Source organism: Protopterus annectens, chromosome 4.part0, assembly GCF_019279795.1.
Source record: "Protopterus annectens isolate FY-2018-M chromosome 4.part0, PAN1.0, whole genome shotgun sequence".
NCBI classification, from domain to species: domain Eukaryota; kingdom Metazoa; phylum Chordata; order Ceratodontiformes; family Protopteridae; genus Protopterus; species Protopterus annectens.
In genome coordinates, this window is record NC_056733.1 from 110,798,001 (window position 1) to 110,820,478 (window position 22,478).

At 40.1% G+C, this 22,478-nt stretch overlaps 1 protein-coding gene across 1 annotated transcript in view; it reads right to left on the reverse strand.

Moving 5' to 3' along the window:
* Nucleotides 1-22,478, reverse strand: part of LOC122799217 (serine/threonine-protein kinase SBK1-like) — a 175,752-nt gene that overhangs the window by 1,417 nt on the left and 151,857 nt on the right. Inside the window, exons 3-4 of the mRNA XM_044068135.1 lie at nt 10,333-10,535; nt 1-2,518 (exon numbers count right to left, since the gene is read on the reverse strand). The exon at nt 1-2,518 is cut by the window's left edge and continues 1,417 nt beyond it. Of these exons, the coding sequence (XP_043924070.1) occupies nt 1,730-2,518; nt 10,333-10,535 (992 nt within the window). The 3' untranslated portion in view covers nt 1-1,729. The remainder of the gene's footprint in view (nt 2,519-10,332; nt 10,536-22,478) is intronic.

The window sequence follows — 22,478 nt, forward strand, 5'->3', positions numbered from 1 at the left end:
ACACAAGAATGTTCCAGTAACTGTATTTTACATAAGTAGCATAATGTAACAACAGCTTACAGCTGTAGTGCAAGAGCTGGCTTTTTGTGTCTGGGTTCACATTACTCAGGAAAATGTGAAGCACTAACTACCCAGCATTCCAATAAAGAATTTTCTGGAATGCAAGTAACACTGTATAAAACTCTTTGTTACTAATAAGCAACTGTTGACTATTGTTCTGCAAAATGATGCTTTCATTACATATGACTGAAACATCTCCTGACAGCAAGCACTGTACTGATGATCCAGTCTAAATGTGGGAGTATCAGGTTCCTTTAAAGTATCTGTTTTATAGTTTACAAATGAGGGAAATGCCATTTAATATTTTTTAATGTGTCAGGTGAGCTTTAGCGGAAGCTCACAAACTGCCTATAAATAAAGTTTCTAAATCAAATGCTGCAGTACTGGTTAATTTAATTTTGTCAACAATACCTTCAATTAGCACTTTGAAAACCTGAATGAAATGCAACTCTTTTTAGTCAAGAATGCAAATCTAAGTGCAAAGAATATTTACAGTAAGTTTATCTATAGTATAAAATGAGTCAAATTTCTGGCATACCTTTTTAAAAGATAATTAAGTTTAACAGTCACTTCAGAGTTTTCAACCCTGTCATTAACAAAATGAAAATATAATTAAATGATTAGTTTTATTCCTGGTGTTTTTTTCTACATTGTCTAATAATTCAGTTGGGCCATGCTAACATTATGTTTTCCATTCCTATCAGATAAAGATAAAAGAAAGGTAATAATAAAGATATGTAAATCTAAAATGAAAATGCTTAAAATCAGCATATTGTTCTAAGTATACACATCTTCTCACTTAATTGTTTACAGTTTTAAAGTCTATTTTATGGCACTGTGTACAGTCTAAGTATTAATTTGTTTATGGTAATATAAGTTAATACATAGTAATAAATAATTTAGAATCTATATTACCACATAGACACACCTGAATTTGTTTACCCTGTCACAGGGAAAAGTCTAACAGTACAAGAAAACACTAGAACACATGAACAACCCCAGTACACAAATTAAATATGCAGTACTAGATACTGCAATTATGGGATATTCTCACACTGTATTACACATAACAACTGCTCAGAAACCAACATATTCACTAATCCTGACACACACGCTACAACCACAGAAAAACAACTGATCTACAGATTCATTAGCTCATCAAATATAGCAGTAAAATAACTATAGCCAACATCAGGACAAACTCTTTGGAAGCAGGCTTTATATTTCAAACTTGATAACATTTTTGCCTTCTTTTACTTGTAAAGCCTTATGGCCTTCCCCATCCAGGTCTCATATTCCAAATATTAAATAAGAGGAAAAAGTCAGATTGGAAGGCCACTCCTTGCACAGTGTTCATTGTTTCTTTTTGCAGCAGTTTTTTAATATTTCCAAGTCAACATATTGCTTAAACTCAAAACTCGTCCAGGCAAACCAAAGACATGGTAGGCATCGACCTCTCTTTTTCTCTTTAGACAGCATCAGCTTTGATAGTAAAGACTGTGCTTTAGGTGTCAAGATAAAAAACGTCCAAGTCTCATTCACTGCCAACTGAAACTATGTCAGTAAGCGACACTCCACGATGATGCAACACCGCATTTTGTGGAATTCTAAGGTAGCCTACATCTCATGAGGAAATTAAAACAGATGAGTGAAGCTCAGCTGTAAATGCCTAGACACAAATTTCAATGGGAGTTGCTACCACAATCCGGCCTGCATTGTTCTCCTTAGGTGCCCTTTCATATGCACTGGAAGATGAAATCTGGCCAACTACTGAGACAGCAGAAAACTGAGAGGATGATGGTTCTGTATTGTTGTTGTTGTTCTTTGCGGAGTTAATTACTGGCGAAAGGCTCTGCTGTTTTGTTCTCACTACTAAGTCTTCTTCAGAGGATGAACTCACATCTGCAAGATGATTCCCGTTCTCCTTCTTAATCATCCAAGTTTTGTTCATGTACCTAAAGATTTCTTTGACTGAACATCTTCTTTTGGGCTCGATATACAGCAGCTTACGAAACATTCTCAGTACGTCAGAAGTAAACCTGCGCCACTGTGATGGTACTGTTACATTTCTACACTCCTGCCATCTTACAAATTCATCATAGAAAGTGTCTGAAGGCAGTGCTTTCTCCCAGGGGAAGTTTCCGGTGAGCATGCAGAACAAAAGCACTCCAAATGCCCAGATGTCTATACTATAATCTACGCAGAATCCTTCATGCCGTGACATGTCACAAAGCTCAGGGGCTGTGTAAGGGATGGTACCGCTAACACGTTTTTCGACTGTACCTGCCCTACGAGTCATTCCAAAATCAGAGAGTTTAACTTTTCTGCATTCCTTGTCAAAAATAAGGATATTTTCTGGTTTAATATCACGATGGACCAGTTTTTTGCTGTGAAGATAGTCTAGGGCTAAAGCAACTTGATATATGCAATATTTTGCAGTCTGTTCAGGAAGTCCGACCTTCATGAAAAAGAAACAGAATGTCTGTCAATAGTCTAGTAATGACATTCAAGTTGATATCAATAATACACATTAAAATGCATATCATCCTAATCCCTATCATGCCCTATACTGTACCAGGTATTTTAAAAACTGCCCTCCACTTTCTCTGCAATGTTAAATAAAAGTGAGTGCAGACAGAAGATTAAATCTAAAATAAAAATACATATGTGTTATTGCTATGTAATTATCTGTAATAACCAAAAACAAAAAGTGTTGGCTATACCTTGATAAATCTAAATCCTCCATTTTGGAAATCTAAATGTTGGTTTTTAGCGTCATGTTTTAATAACTTTATACAGAAGTGTCAACGTCACTTTCTTATGAGATTGTCTAATGGGGAACAATACATTTTTCAGATCCTTTCTGAAATGTAACTTTACACAAATGTACATGGACACAAACCTATCAGCTTCTCTACACATGCTCGAGGTGAAATTGCTTGAGTGTCAGTAACCCACAGGAAAAAAAAAAAGAGACAAACCACATAATGCTGAAAGATTTTCAACACAGGAAATCATTGTTGGTGTGACTTTTAATTGTGTTAGTAGTGATTTACATCTTAAAGGAGATTTGCTGTGACTCTGGAGATAGCATATATAAGTTGGAGGTGGTATGCAGGGGGCTTGCCCCCTTCTCAAAAGTAAGAAAAAAAATGTTTTGCACTTTTGGATTTCATGCATTTATTGCTGTTGTTCTTTTGTAACTTCTACTTTTAGGAAGTTGGTGTCTCACAGTAGAACTAGACTTGTTATGGGCAAGATTTGGAAAGTATTAACTATCACATCTTCATGTGTTATAATTAAATGGCTTGGTGACAATGTGTGATACGGGCATGGAACATAAAGTTATGAGCCCATATTTACACAACAGACTGAAACAGTTATAGATTAAACCCTCACTATATTATTTATAATTTCTCTTGAACAATGGCAGAAAATATAAGTGTATAGTCCCGCTCAAAAATTAGTTTCCTGTATGTAGTGTAAAATCACCTTTAACAGCGCCATTCTAAAGCTTCATGTTCATTACATGGGTTTCAGATATGACATACAGAATGTTTTTTTGTGTCTTTCGGCTTTTCCCGGTTAGGGGTCGCCACAGCAGAACTCCGGTCCACTAATGATTGGTAGTGGATTTTTACGTACCGAGTTACCAGCCCTGAAATACTGCCTTCAAATTTGGAAACCCTAGTGACACACTACTTCTGAGTTCATGGTCAGCTCTTGAAGACCAAATCTCTGTCAGAGATCCATACGCACTCTTATAGAACTGGACCCTCATCCCATGGGAAAGCATAGGTCAGAAGTCACTGTTTAGTCTCTGTACTGATGGACTTCATTCTCTCAAAAAGAGAACCTGGGCTAGTAAAGAAAGGAAACTTTTTCACATATAATACAGATGGTCTGACAACCCAACATCATTGTGTTTCCTAAGAAAAGGGGTGCATTTGAGGTGGGAACTCTGTGGAATTTAGAACCTGATGACGGCAGCAGTATGTCCAAATAGAGGAAATAATAAGATACTTTAGAAAGTTAAACAGTCTTAACATTTTGAAATATGAAGATATGCTGAGACACAGAAGTTATCGACACTAACCTATGATTTAGTGAGAGGCTGGGCATCTTTTGCATCCCTTTGGGGATATAGGGTGGACGATGGCTGTTCTTAGAGACAGCTAGGTGGGTAACAGGTGAAGTGGTCAATACACCACAGTACAGCTGTGATTATTGTATGGGAGCAAACAAGGTTTCAAGTTGCCAGACACTGTGAGATCCAGTAGCTTTCTCTACACTGCTAAGTGATGCAACATTGGCTCAATTGTGAGATCCAGTAGCTTTCTCTACACGGCTAAGTGATGCAACATTGGCTCAATTGTGAGATCCAGTAGCTTTCTCTACACGGCTAAGTGATGCAACATTGGCTCAATTGTGAGATCCAGTAGCTTTCTCTACACTGCTAAGTGATGCAACATTAGCTCAATGGATTGTTGTGTGATACAGATGAAAGGGAGTGGTTATTACCTGTCATCTTTCTGTATCTCTTATCACAGGTCAACAACCTCTGAGGTGGTTAATCTAGTTGTAAGGTGGCCCTACAGCATTCTAATGTTTGTGTTTAAAGTTTCTTTTTTGAATGGATGCCTAGCACTAGGCACTCAGTCATATATTGCAAGTTTGCTAGTTTCGTCACTGTGCACTCCTTGCACTTCTCTTGAGAATGTTTCTGAAAAGCATTTTCTTGTTGCAGACTCAATTCAATTGAACAACAGGTTCTTGCATACTTTGCAACAAGTCAAATCTAATCCAAAAAAACGCCTTATAGAGAATTTTGCCTGTAGTTGCCATAATTAATTACATACTATCCATATCATAAGTAGCTTTCAGCTCTCTGACCTTAGAAAAATAACCTTATTAAACTCAATAGTATGTACAAAATGTAATTTATTTTACTGTATTACTAAATACTTTATCTTAATTATAAAAAAGGTTATACTGAAAGTAGGCCCTTGGGCCGCCTCTACTTACATACCACAAATTAAAATGAATAAATAGAATAACTAAAAATGAAGACGCAGAAAGCCAAAGTGGCAGCACAGTTTTCCCTTCTGTATCAGCAGATGGAAAACATGATTAGAACAGTGTGACTCATGCTGTCAAATTATGCTGACTGAAGATGCAAATTGTACTTTTTCATTCACAGAAATGTATTCCCTTGTGTTTTCTAATGCATATATTTCTTTCTCAGAATAAATTGTGTGACTTACACTAAATCTGCATAAAGTAAGCTAAATAAATAAACTTTCTTCAAAGCTACAAAACATAATATTTTGTTAGAGTTCTAATGTTAGCATTTATACAAGTATTGTTTTCACATTTTATGAAGGTACATGAGTATTGCTTCCTTACCAAAAAAATCCACCATGTTCACAATCACAGAATGTAGTCCCATGCATAGGAGTGGCACTGTGCTCACTGTATTTAATAAGAACACACTGCTATTCATGGAACATACAAGTAATGGAGCTGAATGCCTCACTGAGGGACCTGCGGGGTAGGTGCTGCAGACGTGGCTCATACACCTAGTGAGTAATATTTTGACTGGTCATGTTAACTGTAGTATAAAATCTGAATGGAAGAAAGATGCACATAAATGTGGTCTTAGATTCCACAACTAGAAGTAACCATGTGCAATTCCTGCTTTTTCTGCAGGTAACATCTTCTCATTTGTTGTTTTCCTGTCTGACTGCAACAAGCATCAGCAAATTCATGAAGAGCATTCTCTTTGACAACCAGCTCCAGCTGTAGTCACTTATTAGAAAAGTACTGCACCAACATTCTGCGGGGAAGGTAATAGGTACCCAGTTGTACTCTACCTGCACTGCAGACAGAACTGAGAAGTACACTGACCCAGGCTCCTGTGCTCCAGAATGGCACATACCTCTACCTGATACCTCATATTTGGAATTAAGGGAACAGCTCCTGGATGTTTTGGACTCATGTCTGTACACAACAACTACCTACTTGGTACTTCTAAAAATCTTGTCTTCCCATTAATTTCATCTCTTCCTCTCTCTCAAGGGGTGTCCTGTTACAGATCTGCCCTCTATGAGCTCTGCCACCATTACATTTCTAATTATTTATCCAATGGTGACTGAGCCAACAGTTGTGCCTTCTACTTCTGAGACTTCCATCATCATTGTCATGACCCTAAACAGGGTTTTCTGCACAAATGGACTGCCTCATTGGACACATTTGTAATTGCAGGTTTTTTACCTGCAGCTGGTATGTAGCATCATCCATTTTGCTTCTGTACAGTGTTGTCATTAGAATTATGGTGATTTCAACAGACATGGCAGACAAAGAAAGGTACCAAAATAAAGCAGTGAGAACCTGTTACAATTCAGGAGCAAGAGGGATGTGCTGACAAAAAAAGGTAAGGTAAATATACAAGACTGAACACGAAGGACATTGCTATAATGACTCACAGTGAGGCAGGAGGTACTTGATTATGAAAAGTGATTATAGCCATGCCCCCAAATGACTGAAATTCACAGCATAACGGATCTAGCTATGGATGTAGACCTGACCTACACCTCATAATGGATGACTATGTCACTTGAAGTTAAGCATTCAACATGGGGTTACAACATAGTGGATGCAAGTTTTGATAAGTAAAAATATGCTTAACCCATTTATGTCATATGGTACACATTAGGGGATTGGTAACCATGTGATTACTAGAATATGTTTATGATTAGGGATGCTACTGATAGCTGGTATAATACAGGACAAAGTGCAACACCCTAAAGCTACTTTTAGGGCAACTCGATAGAGAGAGAGAACATGCTGAAAATGGCAAATGGCCCTGGGGGAAGTAAACAAGTGGAAGGAGGTAATTAAGGAAAGAATATATGATAAGCCTTTAAATCTCTTTATTATCTCTTTATTAAAGATTATGTTTTGTGCAGTGTATTTATATTTGCTGATGGTGTTTTTTTTCTCAACTATGTTATACAGGGTGGCACATCACCAATTCAGGGACATGAGCTACTTGGCTTCTAACGCTGGGGACTATAGTCCTGTAAACGTATGACTTACACATACACACGCACACACACACACACACACACACACACACACACACACACACACACACACACACACACACACACACACACATGCACACATACACCTTCCTCCACAGTACACACATATGTGAGTCCTAGATAACCCCTGACACACTGTTTGCATATTCAGTTCATACTTCCAAGTACATAGCGCTGCACGCATTTGCTTCTGGGAGTTTGGCTACCACTGAACTGCACCAGGCTCTAGTAGTTGTTTTTTACCACATAACAGCTGCATGCGTATACAGAACACATTAATGAATACCACTCATCAGCTTGCCTTTTGGTAAATTCTCAACTAATTTTAGAACTCCCTGCTAGGATATTTAAAAGTATTTAGTTATTGTGCTGTCTGCTTTTGTAACTACAGTGCCTCTTCAACAAAGAAGGCAAGCAGCACCATATTAAAAATAATTTTTGTCAGAGAACAGAAACCATTCAAAATGTCCAGCACAGGTACGGGTGTGTGGTACTGGCACCAGTTACTGATGTCCAGCACAGGTACAGGTGTGTGGTACTGGCACCAGTTACTGATGTCCAGCACAGGTACAGGTGTGTGGTACTGGCACCAGTTACTGATGTCCAGCACAGGTACAGGTGTGTGGTACTGGCACCAGTTACTGATGTCCAGCACAGGTATCGGTGTGTGGTACTGGCACCAGTTACTGATGTCCAGCACAGGTACAGGTGTGTGGTACTGGCACCAGTTACTGATGTCCAGCACAGGTATGCGGTGTGTGGTACTGGCACCAGTTACTGATGTCCAGCACAGGTACAGGTGTGTGGTACTGGCACCAGTTACTGATGTCCAGCACAGGTACAGGTGTGTGGTACTGGCACCAGTTACTGATGTCCAGCACAGGTACAGGTGTGTGGTACTGGCACCAGTTACTGATGTCCAGCACAGGTACGGGTGTGTGGTACTGGCACCAGTTACTGATGTCCAGCACAGGTACGGGTGTGTGGTACTGGCACCAGTTACTGATGTCCAGCACAGGTACGGGTGTGTGGTACTGGCACCAGTTCCAGATGTCCAGTGCAGGTACAGGTGTGTTACTGCCACAGGTCCCAGTTGTACAGCACAGGTACAGGTGTGTGTTGCTGGCACAGGTTCAGATGTACAGCACAGGTACAGGTTCTAGATGAACAGCACGGATACAGGTGTGTGTTGCAGGCACAGGTTCCAGATGTACAGCACATGTACTGGTGTGTGTTAGTGGCACAAGTTCCAGATGTCTAGCACTAGTACAGGTGTGTTACTGGTACAAGTTTTAGATGTCCAGCACAGGTACAGGTGTGTGTTACTGGCATAGGTTCCATATGTCCAGCATAGGTGTGTGTTACTGGTACAGGTCCCAGATGTCCGGCACAGTTGCAGGTGTGTGATACTGGCACAGGTTCCAGATGGTTAATAATAAAACAGTGTCACATTGTTCACTGTCAGCATCCATGACTCTAATATATTATGCAAAGTAGCAGCAATTAGAAACCACCATTTTTTTTCTCAGAAATTACAAAACACAGTAAGAAAAAGAAAACACTGATTGTCTGGATGTTTTGAGTTGTCCTAATTACTAAAAAATGTTAAATTATTTTCAGTGAGTGTTAATACACCTGCATCCATGCTGTTCATCTAGAACCTGTCCCAGTAATGCACACCTGTACCTGTGCTGTACATCTGGAACCTGTGCCAGTAACACTCACCTGTACCTGTGGTGTACATCTGGAAAATGCGCCAGTATCACACACCTACCTGCACCTGTGCTGTACATCTGGAACTGGTGCCAGTAACACACACCCGTACCTGTGCTGGACATCAGTAACTGGTGCCAGTACCACACACCCGTACCTGTGCTGGACATCAGTAACTGGTGCCAGTACCACACACCCGTACCTGTGCTGGACATCAGTAACTGGTGCCAGTAACACACACCCGTACCTGTGCTGGACATCAGTAACTGGTGCCAGTAACACACACCCGTACCTGTGCTGGACATCAGTAACTGGTGCCAGTAACACACACCCGTACCTGTGCTGTACATCTGGAACTGGTGCCAGTAACACACACCCGTACCTGTGCTGTACATCTGGAACTGGTGCCAGTAACACACACCCGTACCTGTGCTGGACATCAGTAACTGGTGCCAGTACCACACACCCGTACCTGTGCTGGACATCAGTAACTGGTGCCAGTACCACACACCCGTACCTGTGCTGGACATCAGTAACTGGTGCCAGTACCACACACCCGTACCTGTGCTGGACATCAGTAACTGGTGCCAGTACCACACACCTGTACCTGTGCTGGACATCAGTAACTGGTGCCAGTACCACACACCCGTACCTGTGCTGGACATCAGTAACTGGTGCCAGTACCACACACCGCATACCTGTGCTGGACATCAGTAACTGGTGCCAGTACCACACACCCGCACTGTGCTGGACATCAGTAACTGGTGCCAGTACCACACACCTGTACCTGTGCTGGACATCAGTAACTGGTGCCAGTACCACACACCCGTACCTGTGCTGGACATTTTGAATGGTTTCTGTTCTCTGACAAAATTATTTTAATATGGTGCTGCTTGCCTTCTTTGTTGAAGAGGCACTGTAGTTACAAAAGCAGACAGCACAATAACTAAATACTTTTAAATATCCTAGCAGGGAGTTCTAAAATTAGTTGAGAATTTACCAAAAGGCAAGCTGATGAGTGGTATTCATTAATGTGTTCTGTATACGCATGCAGCTGTTATGTGGTAAAAAACAACTACTAGAGCCTGGTGCAGTTCAGTGGTAGCCAAACTCCCAGAAGCAAATGCGTGCAGCGCTATGTACTTGGAAGTATGAACTGAATATGCAAACAGTGTGTCAGGGGTTATCTAGGACTCACATATGTGTGTACTGTGGAGGAAGGTGTATGTGCGTGTAAATTATACATTTATGGGGCTACGATCTCTAGCATTAGAAGCCCAGTAGCTGATGTCCCTCTTGGTGTATCATTAAATGATCTTTAACATAATTTATAAAAATTGCACTGTGTACACATCACTTAAGAGTGTGTGCATTTTTTTCTGAATTTAGCATTTATCCAATATAAAATAAAACAAAGGTTGAGTTCAACTGCTATGCTCCCAGTGAAATATACCTGTGGTGGGATAATATCGAAAAGATCCCCGGCAACTGCATATTCCTGTGCAAAGACATAATATTCATCAGTTTCAAATGCAATTCCAAACATGCCAATGATGTATGGGCACACAGATAGGTGCAGTGAGATGCTGTACTCTTGTAGGAATGTCTTCAGCTTTGTGGTCTTCTTTCGCAGGAACTTTAATGCCATCTTTGTGCCTGAAAAATAAAATTCGCCACATTATACACATTCAAATTAGGATGATTATTTAAAGCAGTAAAAAAACAATGTGTCTTGTCAGAGATTAAGAAACACAAAATGTACACATGAGTCTCCTCAAGTTTTAGTTTACGTTCCCTCTTGAAAATATATGTTGCAGACTAAACTGGCTTGCCAAAAAGATGCAGGTCTGTCATGCATCATAGAAATAAATATTTAAAAATTTAAAGTAAACTTGTAAGATAAGAACAAAGATAATATGCTGATATACGTTTAAGAGATTTGATATACATTTTTATTTGTCAAGTTGTAAGCTAAAGTTATCCTGGCTCTGTGGCACAAAGAGATGAAGCCCTGACTATGATCCAGAAGGCCAAAGTTTGAAGAGCAGCACAGGCAGGTGGTGTGTGTGTGTGTGTGTGTGTGTGTGTGTGTGTGTGTGTGTGTGTGTGTGTGGAGGGGGTGGTAGGAGTAAGTGGCTCGTGCTGGCTTGCCTATCCTTGGGGGGGGGGTTGCCTAGTTAGCTGCTGCACAACATACAAGTGGAGGTTGTAGTCAATGAAGTTGCAGTCATTAACTGTGGAGGGAGGCTTGTCCTTCCAAACTGCTGATGGCAGTCCTAATTAAAGTGCATGATTTCAGTGCTTACATCTACCAGGGGGTGGGGGGTGGGGTTATCACTTAAAACAAAAGCACCCTCACTGCTTGCATTGCTTGGTGCAAGCAAGTATTAAGCGAGGGCACAAACATCTCCATGTCTGCCTGGATGATGACCCACCTCTGTTTTTTGTCTCTGCACCAGGGATTCCTCGAGTCGGGCTGGGATGAATAACCTCAAGACAAGCAGGAGGGAGCCTAATGGTCAGTAGGTAAGAGGAAACATTAATGCATTAAAAATGCAGACTGATATTTACTCATTTCACATTTCTTTGTTTCTGCTTTCATTTTTTTTAACTTGGTGTAACTGAAGCAGCATCAGAGTTTACTGTATGGATGTTGTTGTATGAAATCTATGTACTATAAAAAGTAGGATAAGGCAGGTAACTACAGTCCTCACCAAAGTACCCTCATTGTACTTTATTCCCTTTTCCCTCTCTACTATTTCGGTGTTACTTTATACTATACTACTACAACTACTTTACACTCACCTGGAACTACCCAGAACTCCTGCACAATCGGTAGCTTTTCTGATTGACTCCAGGAGATCTTTCTTTACTTGCTCTAACCCGCTCCGTTCGCCCTACGGGCTCACTCCGCTCCCCACCCTACCCCCAATTCCCACCCACCCCCAGGGGTCCTAACCTTATACCTCACAGACCACACCCCCTCCCTAATTTCCACCACTCATAGTCCCACTTCCATCACACTACTCTCACACTTTTCCCGCCAAAACAACTAAAAATAAAAACGATAACTTAATCTTCATTCTTGTCTTTTACTTTTTCTTTCTTTTTTCAATACCATGACTTTAAATAAACAGTACACCTTAATCTACTTACAAATGTTATTCTTACTCATACTTCTACCTCCTCTAACTCTCATCTACTCATTAACCTCCTATGAGCACCCTATATACACAAACTTATTAAGTCCTACTAAATGTACTACCTCTATTCAACACACTTCTCACACTGACCACTTCAACATCACTTCCATACCCAAACATCTATCACCTAAATACCATAGAACAGTCCACATTAGATACAACTCCCATAACCTCAAAAGATATCCACCACTTATTTGCAAACTCACAAAGAAATTATATCTAACAATACTCCAATCTCTAAAAGACGGAGACATTCACCCAAATCCAGGCCCAAACACCACAAATACCATACTACTCAACAACCCAAACCCTTCTAACTCTCACCCACTCATAAAATCTCCAAACTCATTCTTAATAGCTCACCTTAACACACGAAGCATTAACAATAAAATAACACAACTCCATGCTCTATTGGAACTCTACTCATTTGATATCATATGTCTAACAGAAACCTGGCTAAAACCAGCAACAAAAGATAATGAAATTTTACCACCTGGTTATAACATCATACGCCTGGACCGTGTTAAAAAGAAAGGTGGTGGAGTAGCTGTACTATTCAAATCTGGCCTTGAAATAACCAACTTTAAACTTAAACCTCCCCAAGACCCTAATGCTGAAATACTTATTACCAAATTTCAACTAAACCCAGCTAAATCTATCTATATTATTACTATCTATGTTCCCCCAGGAAACAACATCACTACCATAGAAAACATACTTTCCTGGATATCTCTAAACCTCCCTCAAGAAACCATAATCCTAGGTGACTTTAATATAGACTGGAACTCTTGCAATAATAAATGCCCCACAAACCATATTAATCTCCACGGATTCACCCAAACTATTACCTCCCCTACTAGACTGAATAAACATACCAAAAAAGAAAGCACCTTAGATTGGATACTTATTAATAGTCAACCACAGAATTATGAAACCGGAACCCTCCCTGACGACATAAGCGACCACTCCCTAACCTACATCATCCGACTAAAGACCAACCCACCCTTTCAACCCATATATAGGGACATTAGAACCAAGAAAAACTTTAACTCAGAATTATTCCTTACTGAACTGAAAACATGTAATTGGTCCCCACTAAAACACCTTTCCCTTGATGAAGCTGTTGATTACTTCAATAATAATTTTCTTGACATACTCAACCGTCATGCTCCTACCCGCTCCATTAGAATTAGAACTAAAGCTGCTCCATGGCTTACTAGGGAAACCAAACAAAAAATCCATCTCAGAAATAAATGCTGGAATAAATCACGCTTAACTAAAAACCATACTGACATCCAAAACTTTAAACAACTGAGAAATGAGACAAAAAAAGCCATAGTGACTGACAAAAAAAACTACTATTTACAATATCAACATACCCACCGCAATAAACCCCAAAAATTCTTGTCAAGTATTAATCAACTATTACACCCAAGTCAATCACTCACACCTAACCCTCAAGGCACTGACAAAGACAATCCCGAACAAACTGCAAACACCTTCAATACTTTCTTTGTCAAAGCAATTCAAGATCTTGCTTGTCAACTCTCTCCCCACGACATAACATCCATCTCTATCTATAACACACCTCCAGCTTTTCTCTTCCAACCTGTCCCCACATCATTTATTCTCACCCTTCTCCAAAAACTGAAACCATGTACTCCTTCTGCTGACCAACTACCATCTGAATATCTACAGATAGCAGCCAAATCTATTGCATACCCCATCTCCATCCTCATTAATAGAACCATCACTGAAGGATATATCCCTAAACTCTGGAAAGTCTCTCACATTATTCCCCTTCACAAAGGAGGAGACTCCACTGAATTCTCTAACTATCGTCCCATAGCCCTTCTATCCCTCTATCTAAGATCATGGAAAGATGTATACATAGGCAATTGCTAGACCACCTTCTCCATAACAACTTACTTTCCAACACCCAACATGGCTTCCGACCCTCCCATAGCACTACTACTGCCCTCCTCTCCTTTATTGACACCATAAATAACAACCGAACCTTAACATGCTCTCCTCTGCTCTTTTCATAGACCTATCCAAAGCTTTCGACATGGTAAATCACACTATTCTCATTAACATTCTTAAATCTCTATCTCTAGACACACTCGCCATTAAATGGTTCCATTCCTACTTAAATAACAGACATCAAGCGGTGCTATGGAAAAACACTCTCTCTACTACCAGTTAACATTGAGTTCCTCAAGGCTCCATACTGGGCCCTCTTCTGTTCTCTATATTCATTAATGATCTACACCAAGTAATTCCCCAAGCCACATGCATCCAATACGCAGATGACTCTACACTAATATGCACTGCATCATCTGTATCTCATCTTCACTCCCTATCTCAAGACACATTTAACTCTATAGAACTATGGTTTACAAAACGCTGCCTCTTACTAAACCCCAAAAAAACCAAACTTCTCCTTTTCACACCTACCAGTAAATCTCCACCTATAGACTTCTCTCTATCATCTCGTGACGGTACACTAATAACCCAAGATCAAACTACCAAACTGCTAGGTATCACCATAGATAATAACCTAAACTTTGAGGCCCATATCAACAACATTCTGAAAACTACAAATAAAAAATAGGCTCTCTTTAGGATCAAATCCTTCCTTACTCCTGCAACTAGAATTACCATTGCCCACACTCACCTTATGTCCACCCTTCTTTATGCTTCACCCATATTTACCAATCTGTCAAAAATAACCTTAAAAACTTGAAAACTCATTTAATAACATAGCCAGATTTGCCACAGGCAGCCCTTACAGAACTCATCACTGTATTAATCTTAAGCTCCTTGGATGGCTTGAACTTCAGCAGCAACTGAAATATAATCAACTTACCATCATCCACAAAATTCTGTATCAACCTGAAAGAACACCCATCCTAACAAATCTTATCCACCCCTATGTAAACCTTAAATCCCTAAGATCATCACAAAAATCTCTTATACACATCAACAAATCAAACAATAGAGCAGGAGACTCTCTATTTTCTGTTTCCATTGGAAAAACATGGAATCAACTTCCATCTGAACTGACCACAATTCCCTCAATTACTCTATTTAAAAATAGGCTTAAACTCCACCTAAAACACACTGGATGTGCCCCTGTTCTAAACCAGACTGACCAACCTATCTACTGTTGACTTACTCATCTAAAATTTCTCATCTCTGAACCTACTCTTTCACTAACCTATCTTATCCATATTTCTTTATTTCTATTTTTTTTCTAGATACTACCATGCTTCCTCTCCTCACACTCCATACTACTACTACATCTTTTAAACTGACTCATATCACTACTACACACTTTACCTAACAACCCCTCCATATATTTTCATTATCTTCCTCTTTTATCTATATCAACACTTTTGCTAACTTCTTTCCTGCAACTAATACTTTTTTTTTAGCAACACATAAATGTACCTTCTTATTAACTATTCTAAGCCTATTAAAATTATACATTACTTATGATGTTCTCATAAGTGACAGACTCCCTGTTAGTAAATGTATAAAATGTATAAATATGATTTTTTTTTTCTCTATTATGTTGTTTATGTTAACATTGTTGAAACTGTGTGGAGCTTTTCTGCCCGGGCCTCTACTGAAAATGGACATATATCCAGCTAGACTAGCCCGGTCAACAAATGTAAAATAAAATAAAATAAAAAAAAAATAGTATATATTTTACATTCTTATTAGTAAATGACCCCATATGTTTTGGCACTAACTCCCTACCTTTTGGAAGCATCAGCAAATTACTCTTTCACTGACTTCCTAAATAATATCCTCAAGTAAAATCTGTGTTTTTGCACTGCCTACTCTACTTGTGTGCACAAAGAAACATATTTAACATTTAGTTATTGATTTATATGTGTTCCACATGTGAAGAAATGTATTTAACATTTAGTTATTAATTTATATGTAGTCTACACATGAAGAAACATATTTAACATTTAGTTATTGATTTATATGTGTTCCATACATGAAGAAATGTATTTAACACTTAGTTATTCATTTATATATGTTCTACACAGGAATAAATATATTTAACATTTAGTTATTGAGTTATATGTGTTCCACACATGAAGAAATGTATTTAACAATTAGTTATATTAATCTATATCTGTTCCACGCATGAAGAAACATATTTAACATTTAGTTATTGATTTATAAATGTTCCACACATGAAAAAATGTTTTTAACACTTATTGATCTATACGTGTTCCACACAAGAAGAAACATATTTACCATTTAGTTATTGATTTATATGTGTTCCACACATGAAGAAACATACTTAACATTTAGTTATTGATTTACATTTGTTCCACATGGACCATTTTCAGACTTAACCTGGGAGCACTGTATAGTTAAATGACTTCCTAAAGGTCACACAGTAAGCAAAAGGAGGCTGAGGAAATCATAACTCTGCACCGCAGGAAACAGCTTGCCAATAGCTCACAGCATTAATTCTATGCACTAACGGCCAGACTAAAAAATAGAAACTTAGAAACCATTGCAAGGCGCTACTGTGTATGTTACCTTTGCTGCAATTACTTACAAAGCTGTCTTTAGACCAGAGTCATAAAAACATTTAAAAAGCCATCTTTGCAATGCTCAACTGGGTTTTCAACTATTTGACTGAATGGCCTGTCCTAAAGTTGGAGACTCATATTAGGAATGTTGCACATTTAGCGTCTTTTCTTTTTTTTCCCTTTTATGTGTATTACCTTGCCTGCAGTCTCCCATTTCTTCCAACTGAAATGTACACATATAGATATTACCTTACTTTTCTTACATCCAATCTCTGCTTCTCTGTGCTTCTGAATGTAATCCAGTCTGATTTTACCTCCATTTTGTACTGGTTCTGACATGGGAAGCTGGAGGTTAATGCCTCCAAATTTAAACATTTAAAACTTTTGAGAGCCTGAAAAGACTTACCAACATATCTGCCTCACAGTGAAAAACCCTTTTGGTGTTACCATTTAATAAGTACAATTATTTCCATATCTTAGTGTCTGTAAGAACCAAAGTTTACCATTTACTTCCACAACAAAAGCACAGTTAAAAATGCAATGTTTCAGTACAAAATTCACATATAAAATCATCCTACTCTTAGCCAAATGTGCAAACACCTTAATACCTCATCTACAGTGGCCACTTCACTTATTATACATAGACACCCTAACAATGGCAACAAATGAAAATGAGTGTTAGTGAACGTGCTACTTCATTCACTGTTTGTGTTAGCACCAGCATTTTTGTTTTGATTGTTAAGAAAAATGTACTGTCTACTACGAACCATAGCAAATATCAGTGTTCTGATTTCACAAATGTTGACTGATGTTTTTTTTTTACATATGTCCTATAGCACTCCAAGCATTTACATAAAACAAAATATTTTATTTATTTATTGACATTTGATTACCAGGAAAGTCTGACTAGGTAGATGCTCATTTTCAGCGGAGGCCTGGGGAGAAAAGCTCCAAGTACGGGATGTTACTCATAAGCCGAATTCAGAAGAATGCCAAAGAAGTTGAAAATTAAGGTGGACAAAACAGTGGGGTGACCAGTGCTGCTGCATGACACAGAAACATGGACAAGGCAAAGCAGATATGGGAATTAGAGGCAATTGAGATAAAGAGCCTGAGACTGAAGGTAGGATGCAGACTATGGGACAGATGAAGAAATGAGGGCATCAGGGCAAAAGCCAAAGTAACCCCAATAACAGAGAAGGAGAACAGATTATGGTGGTTCTGTCACATGTGCAGGAAAGCACAAGAGAAAGACAGGTATAAGGCAAACACAGACAAGAACATTAAGTCAAAAGACAGGTGGACACTGTGAGAAATTATCTGAGACAGGTGGGTTTCAGTAGCAAATAAGGGAGGAGAGTGGGTCCAAATAGAGAGAAGTGGTGACAAATGACTCAGCACACTGACCCCATATACAAATTGGGAAAAGGGGGTTGATGGTGATAATTCACAAGTGGATTTTATACACATTCTTGCTGTGATATCCCTGGCTAAGGGAGGCCTTGGACAGTGTATGATCATTATAGTTACGCTACTCATGCATTACCCCGTATTATTACTGGAAGCCTCTATCTACCTTTTTAGGCAGTCAATAAAAATAGTAACAACAAGAAGTCTTGTTTCTCACAGGAGATAGTGGAAACACTAAGAAGATAAAGCAGGAATATGCAGACAAGGACAGACTAGTACAAAAGAAGCAAAAGAACACAAATTACACAAATGCATCTTAGCAAGCAAAAGGAGTCAGTGGAGGATAATGAAAATAGGAGCATACATGTGCACCTAACAATGGATGCACCGTAAAAAGATCCACAGTGACATGTGCACCTAACAATGGATGCACCGCAAAATGATCCACAGTGACACGGGCACCTAACAATGGATGCACTGTAAAAGGATCCACAGTGACATGTGCACCTAACAATGGATGCACTGTAAAAAGATCCAGAGTGACATGTGCACCTAACAATGGATGCACTGTAAAATGATCCAGAGTGACACGGGCACCTAACAATGGATGCACTGTAAAAGGATCCACAGTGACATGTGCACCTAACAATGGATGCACCGTAAAATGATCCACAGTGACATGTGTACCTAACAATGGACGCACTGTAAAAAGATCCACAGTGACATGTGCACCTAACAATGGATGCACCGTAAAATGATCCACAGTGACACGGGCACCTAACAATGGATGCACTGTAAAAGGATCCACAGTGACATGTGCACCTAACAATGGATGCACTGTAAAAAGATCCACAGTGACATGTGCACCTAACAATGGATGCACCGTAAAATGATCCACAGTGACATGTGCACCTAACAATGGATGCACAGTAAAATGATCCACAGTGACACGGGCACCTAACAATGGATGCACTGTAAAAGGATCCACAGTGACATGTGCACCTAACAATGGATGCACTGTAAAAAGATCCAGAGTGACATGTGCACCTAACAATGGATGCACTGTAAAATGATCCACAGTGACACGGGCACCTAACAATGGATGCACTGTAAAAGGATCCACAGTGACATGTGCACCTAACAATGGATGCACCGTAAAATGATCCACAGTGACATGTGTACCTAACAATGGACGCACTGTAAAAAGATCCACAGTGACATGTGCACCTAACAATGGATGCACCGTAAAATGATCCACAGTGACACGGGCACCTAACAATGGATGCACTGTAAAAGGATCCACAGTGACATGTGCACCTAACAATGGATGCACTGTAAAAAGATCCACAGTGACATGTGCACCTAACAATGGATGCACCGTAAAATGATCCACAGTGACATGTGCACCTAACAATGGACGCACTGTAAAAAGATCCACAGTGACATGTGCACCTAACAATGGATGCACCGTAAAATGATCCACAGTGACACGGGCACCTAACAATGGATGCACTGTAAAAGGATCCACAGTGACATGTGCACCTAACAATGGATGCACTGTAAAAAGATCCAGAGTGATATGTGCACCTAACAATGGATGCACTGTAAAAGGATCCACAGTGACACGGGCACCTAACAATGGATGCACTGTAAAAGGATCCGCAGTGACATGTGCACCTAACAATGGATACACTGTAAAAGGATCCACAGTGACACGTGCACCTAACAATGGATGCACTGTAAAAGGATCCACAGTGACATGTGCACCTAACAATGGATGCACCGTAAAAGGATCCACAGTGACATGTGCACCTAACAATGGATGCACCGTAAAAGGATCCACAGTCACACGTGCACCTAACAATGGATGCACTCTAAAAGGATCCACAGTGACACATGCACCTAACAATGGATGCACTGTAAAAGGATCCGCAGTGACATGTGCACCTAACAATGGATGCACTGTAAAAGGATTCACAGTGACACGTGCACCTAACAATGGATGCACTGTAAAAGGATCCACAGTGACATGTGCACCTAACAATGGATGCACCGTAAAATGATCCACAGTGACACGGGCACCTAACAATGGATGCACTGTAAAAGGATCCACAGTGACATGTGCGCCTAACAATGGATGCACTGTAAAAAGATCCACAGTGACATGTGCACCTAACAATGGATGCACTGTAAAAAGATCCACAGTGACATGTGCACCTAACAATGGAAGCACAGTAAAAGGATCAACAGTGACATGAGCACCTAAAAATGGATGAACTGTAAAAGGATCCACAGCGACATGAGCACCTAACAATGGATGCACCGTAAAAGGATCCACAGTGACATGTGCGCCTAAAAATGGATGCACTGTAAAAGGATCCAGAGTGACACGTGCACCTAACAATGGATGCACTGTAAAAGGATCCACAGTGACACGTGCACCTAACAATGGATGCACCGTAAAAGGATCCACAGTGACATGTGCACCTAACAATGGATGCACTGTAAAAGGATCCACAGTGACACGTGCACCTAACAATGGATGCACTCTAAAAGGATCCACAGTGACACGTGCACCTAACAATGGATGCACTGTAAAAGGATCCACAGTGACATGTGCACCTAACAGTGGATGCACTGTAAAAGGATCCACAGTGACATGTGCACCTAACAGTGGATGCACTGTAAAAGGATCCACAGTGACATGTGCACCTAACAATGGATGCACCGTAAAAGGATCCAAAGTGACATGTGCACTTAACAATGGATGCATTGTAAAAGGATCCACAGTGACACGTGCAACTAACAATGGATGCACTGTAAAAGGATCCACAGTGACATGTGCACCTAACAATGGATGCACTGTAAAAGGATCCACAGTGACACGTGCACCTAACAATGGATGCACTGTAAAAGGATCCACAGTGACATGTGCACCTAACAATGGATGCACTGTAAAAAGATACACAGTGACATGTGCACCCAACAATGGATGCACTGTAAAAAGATCCACAGTGACATGTGCACCTAACAATGGATGCACTGTAAAAGGATCCACAGTGACATGTGCACCTAACAATGGATGCACTGTAAAAGGATCCACAGTGACATGTGCACCTAACAATGGATGCACCGTAAAATGATCCACAGTGACACGTGCACCTAACAATGGATGCACCATAAAAGGATCCACAGTGACATGTGCACCTAACAATGGATGCACTGTAAAAAGATACACAGTGACATGTGCACCCAACAATGGATGCACTGTAAAAAGATCCACAGTGACATGTGCACCTAACAATAGATGCACTGTAAAAGGATCCACAGTGACATGTGCACCTAACAATGGATGCACTGTAAAAAGATCCAGAGTGACATGTGCACCTAACAATGGATGCACTGTAAAAAGATCCAGAGTGACATGTGCACCTAACAATGGATGCACTGTAAAAGGATCCACAGTGACATGAGCACCTAACAATGTATGAACTGTAAAAGGATCCACAGTGACATGAGTACCTAACAATGGATGCACCGTAAAAGGATCCACAGTGACATGTGCACCTAAAAATGGATGCACTGTAAAAGGATCCACAGTGACACGTGCACTTAACAATGGATGCACTGTAAAAGGATCCACAGTGACACGTGCACCTAACAATGGATGCACTGTAAAAGGATCCGCAGTGACATGTGCACCTAACAATGGATGCACTGCAAAAGGATCCACAGTGACACGTGCACCTAACAATGGATGCACTGTAAAAGGATCCACAGTGACATGTGCACCTAACAATGGATGCACCGTAAAAGGATCCACAGTGACATGTGCACCTAACAATGGATGCACCGTAAAAGGATCCACAGTCACACGTGCACCTAACAATGGATGCACTCTAAAAGGATCCACAGTGACACGTGCACCTAACAATGGATGCACTGTAAAAGGATCCGCAGTGACACGTGCACCTAACAATGGATGCACTGTAAAAGGATCCACAGTGACACGTGCACCTAACAATGGATGCACTGTAAAAGGATCCACAGTGACATCTGCACCTAACAAATGGATGCACCATAAAATGATCCACAGTGACATGGGCACCTAACAATGGATGCACTGTAAAAGGATCCACAGTGACATGTGCACCTAACAATGGATGCACTGTAAAAAGATCCACAGTGACATGTGCACCTAACAATGGATGCACTGTAAAAAGATCCACAGTGACATGTGCACCTAACAATGGAAGCACTGTAAAAGGATCCACAGTGACATGAGCACCTAACAATGGATGAACTGTAAAAGGATCCACAGCGACATGAGCACCTAACAATGGATGCACCGTAAAAGGATCCACAGTGACATGTGCACCTAAAAATGGATGCACTGTAAAAGGATCCACAGTGACACGTGCACC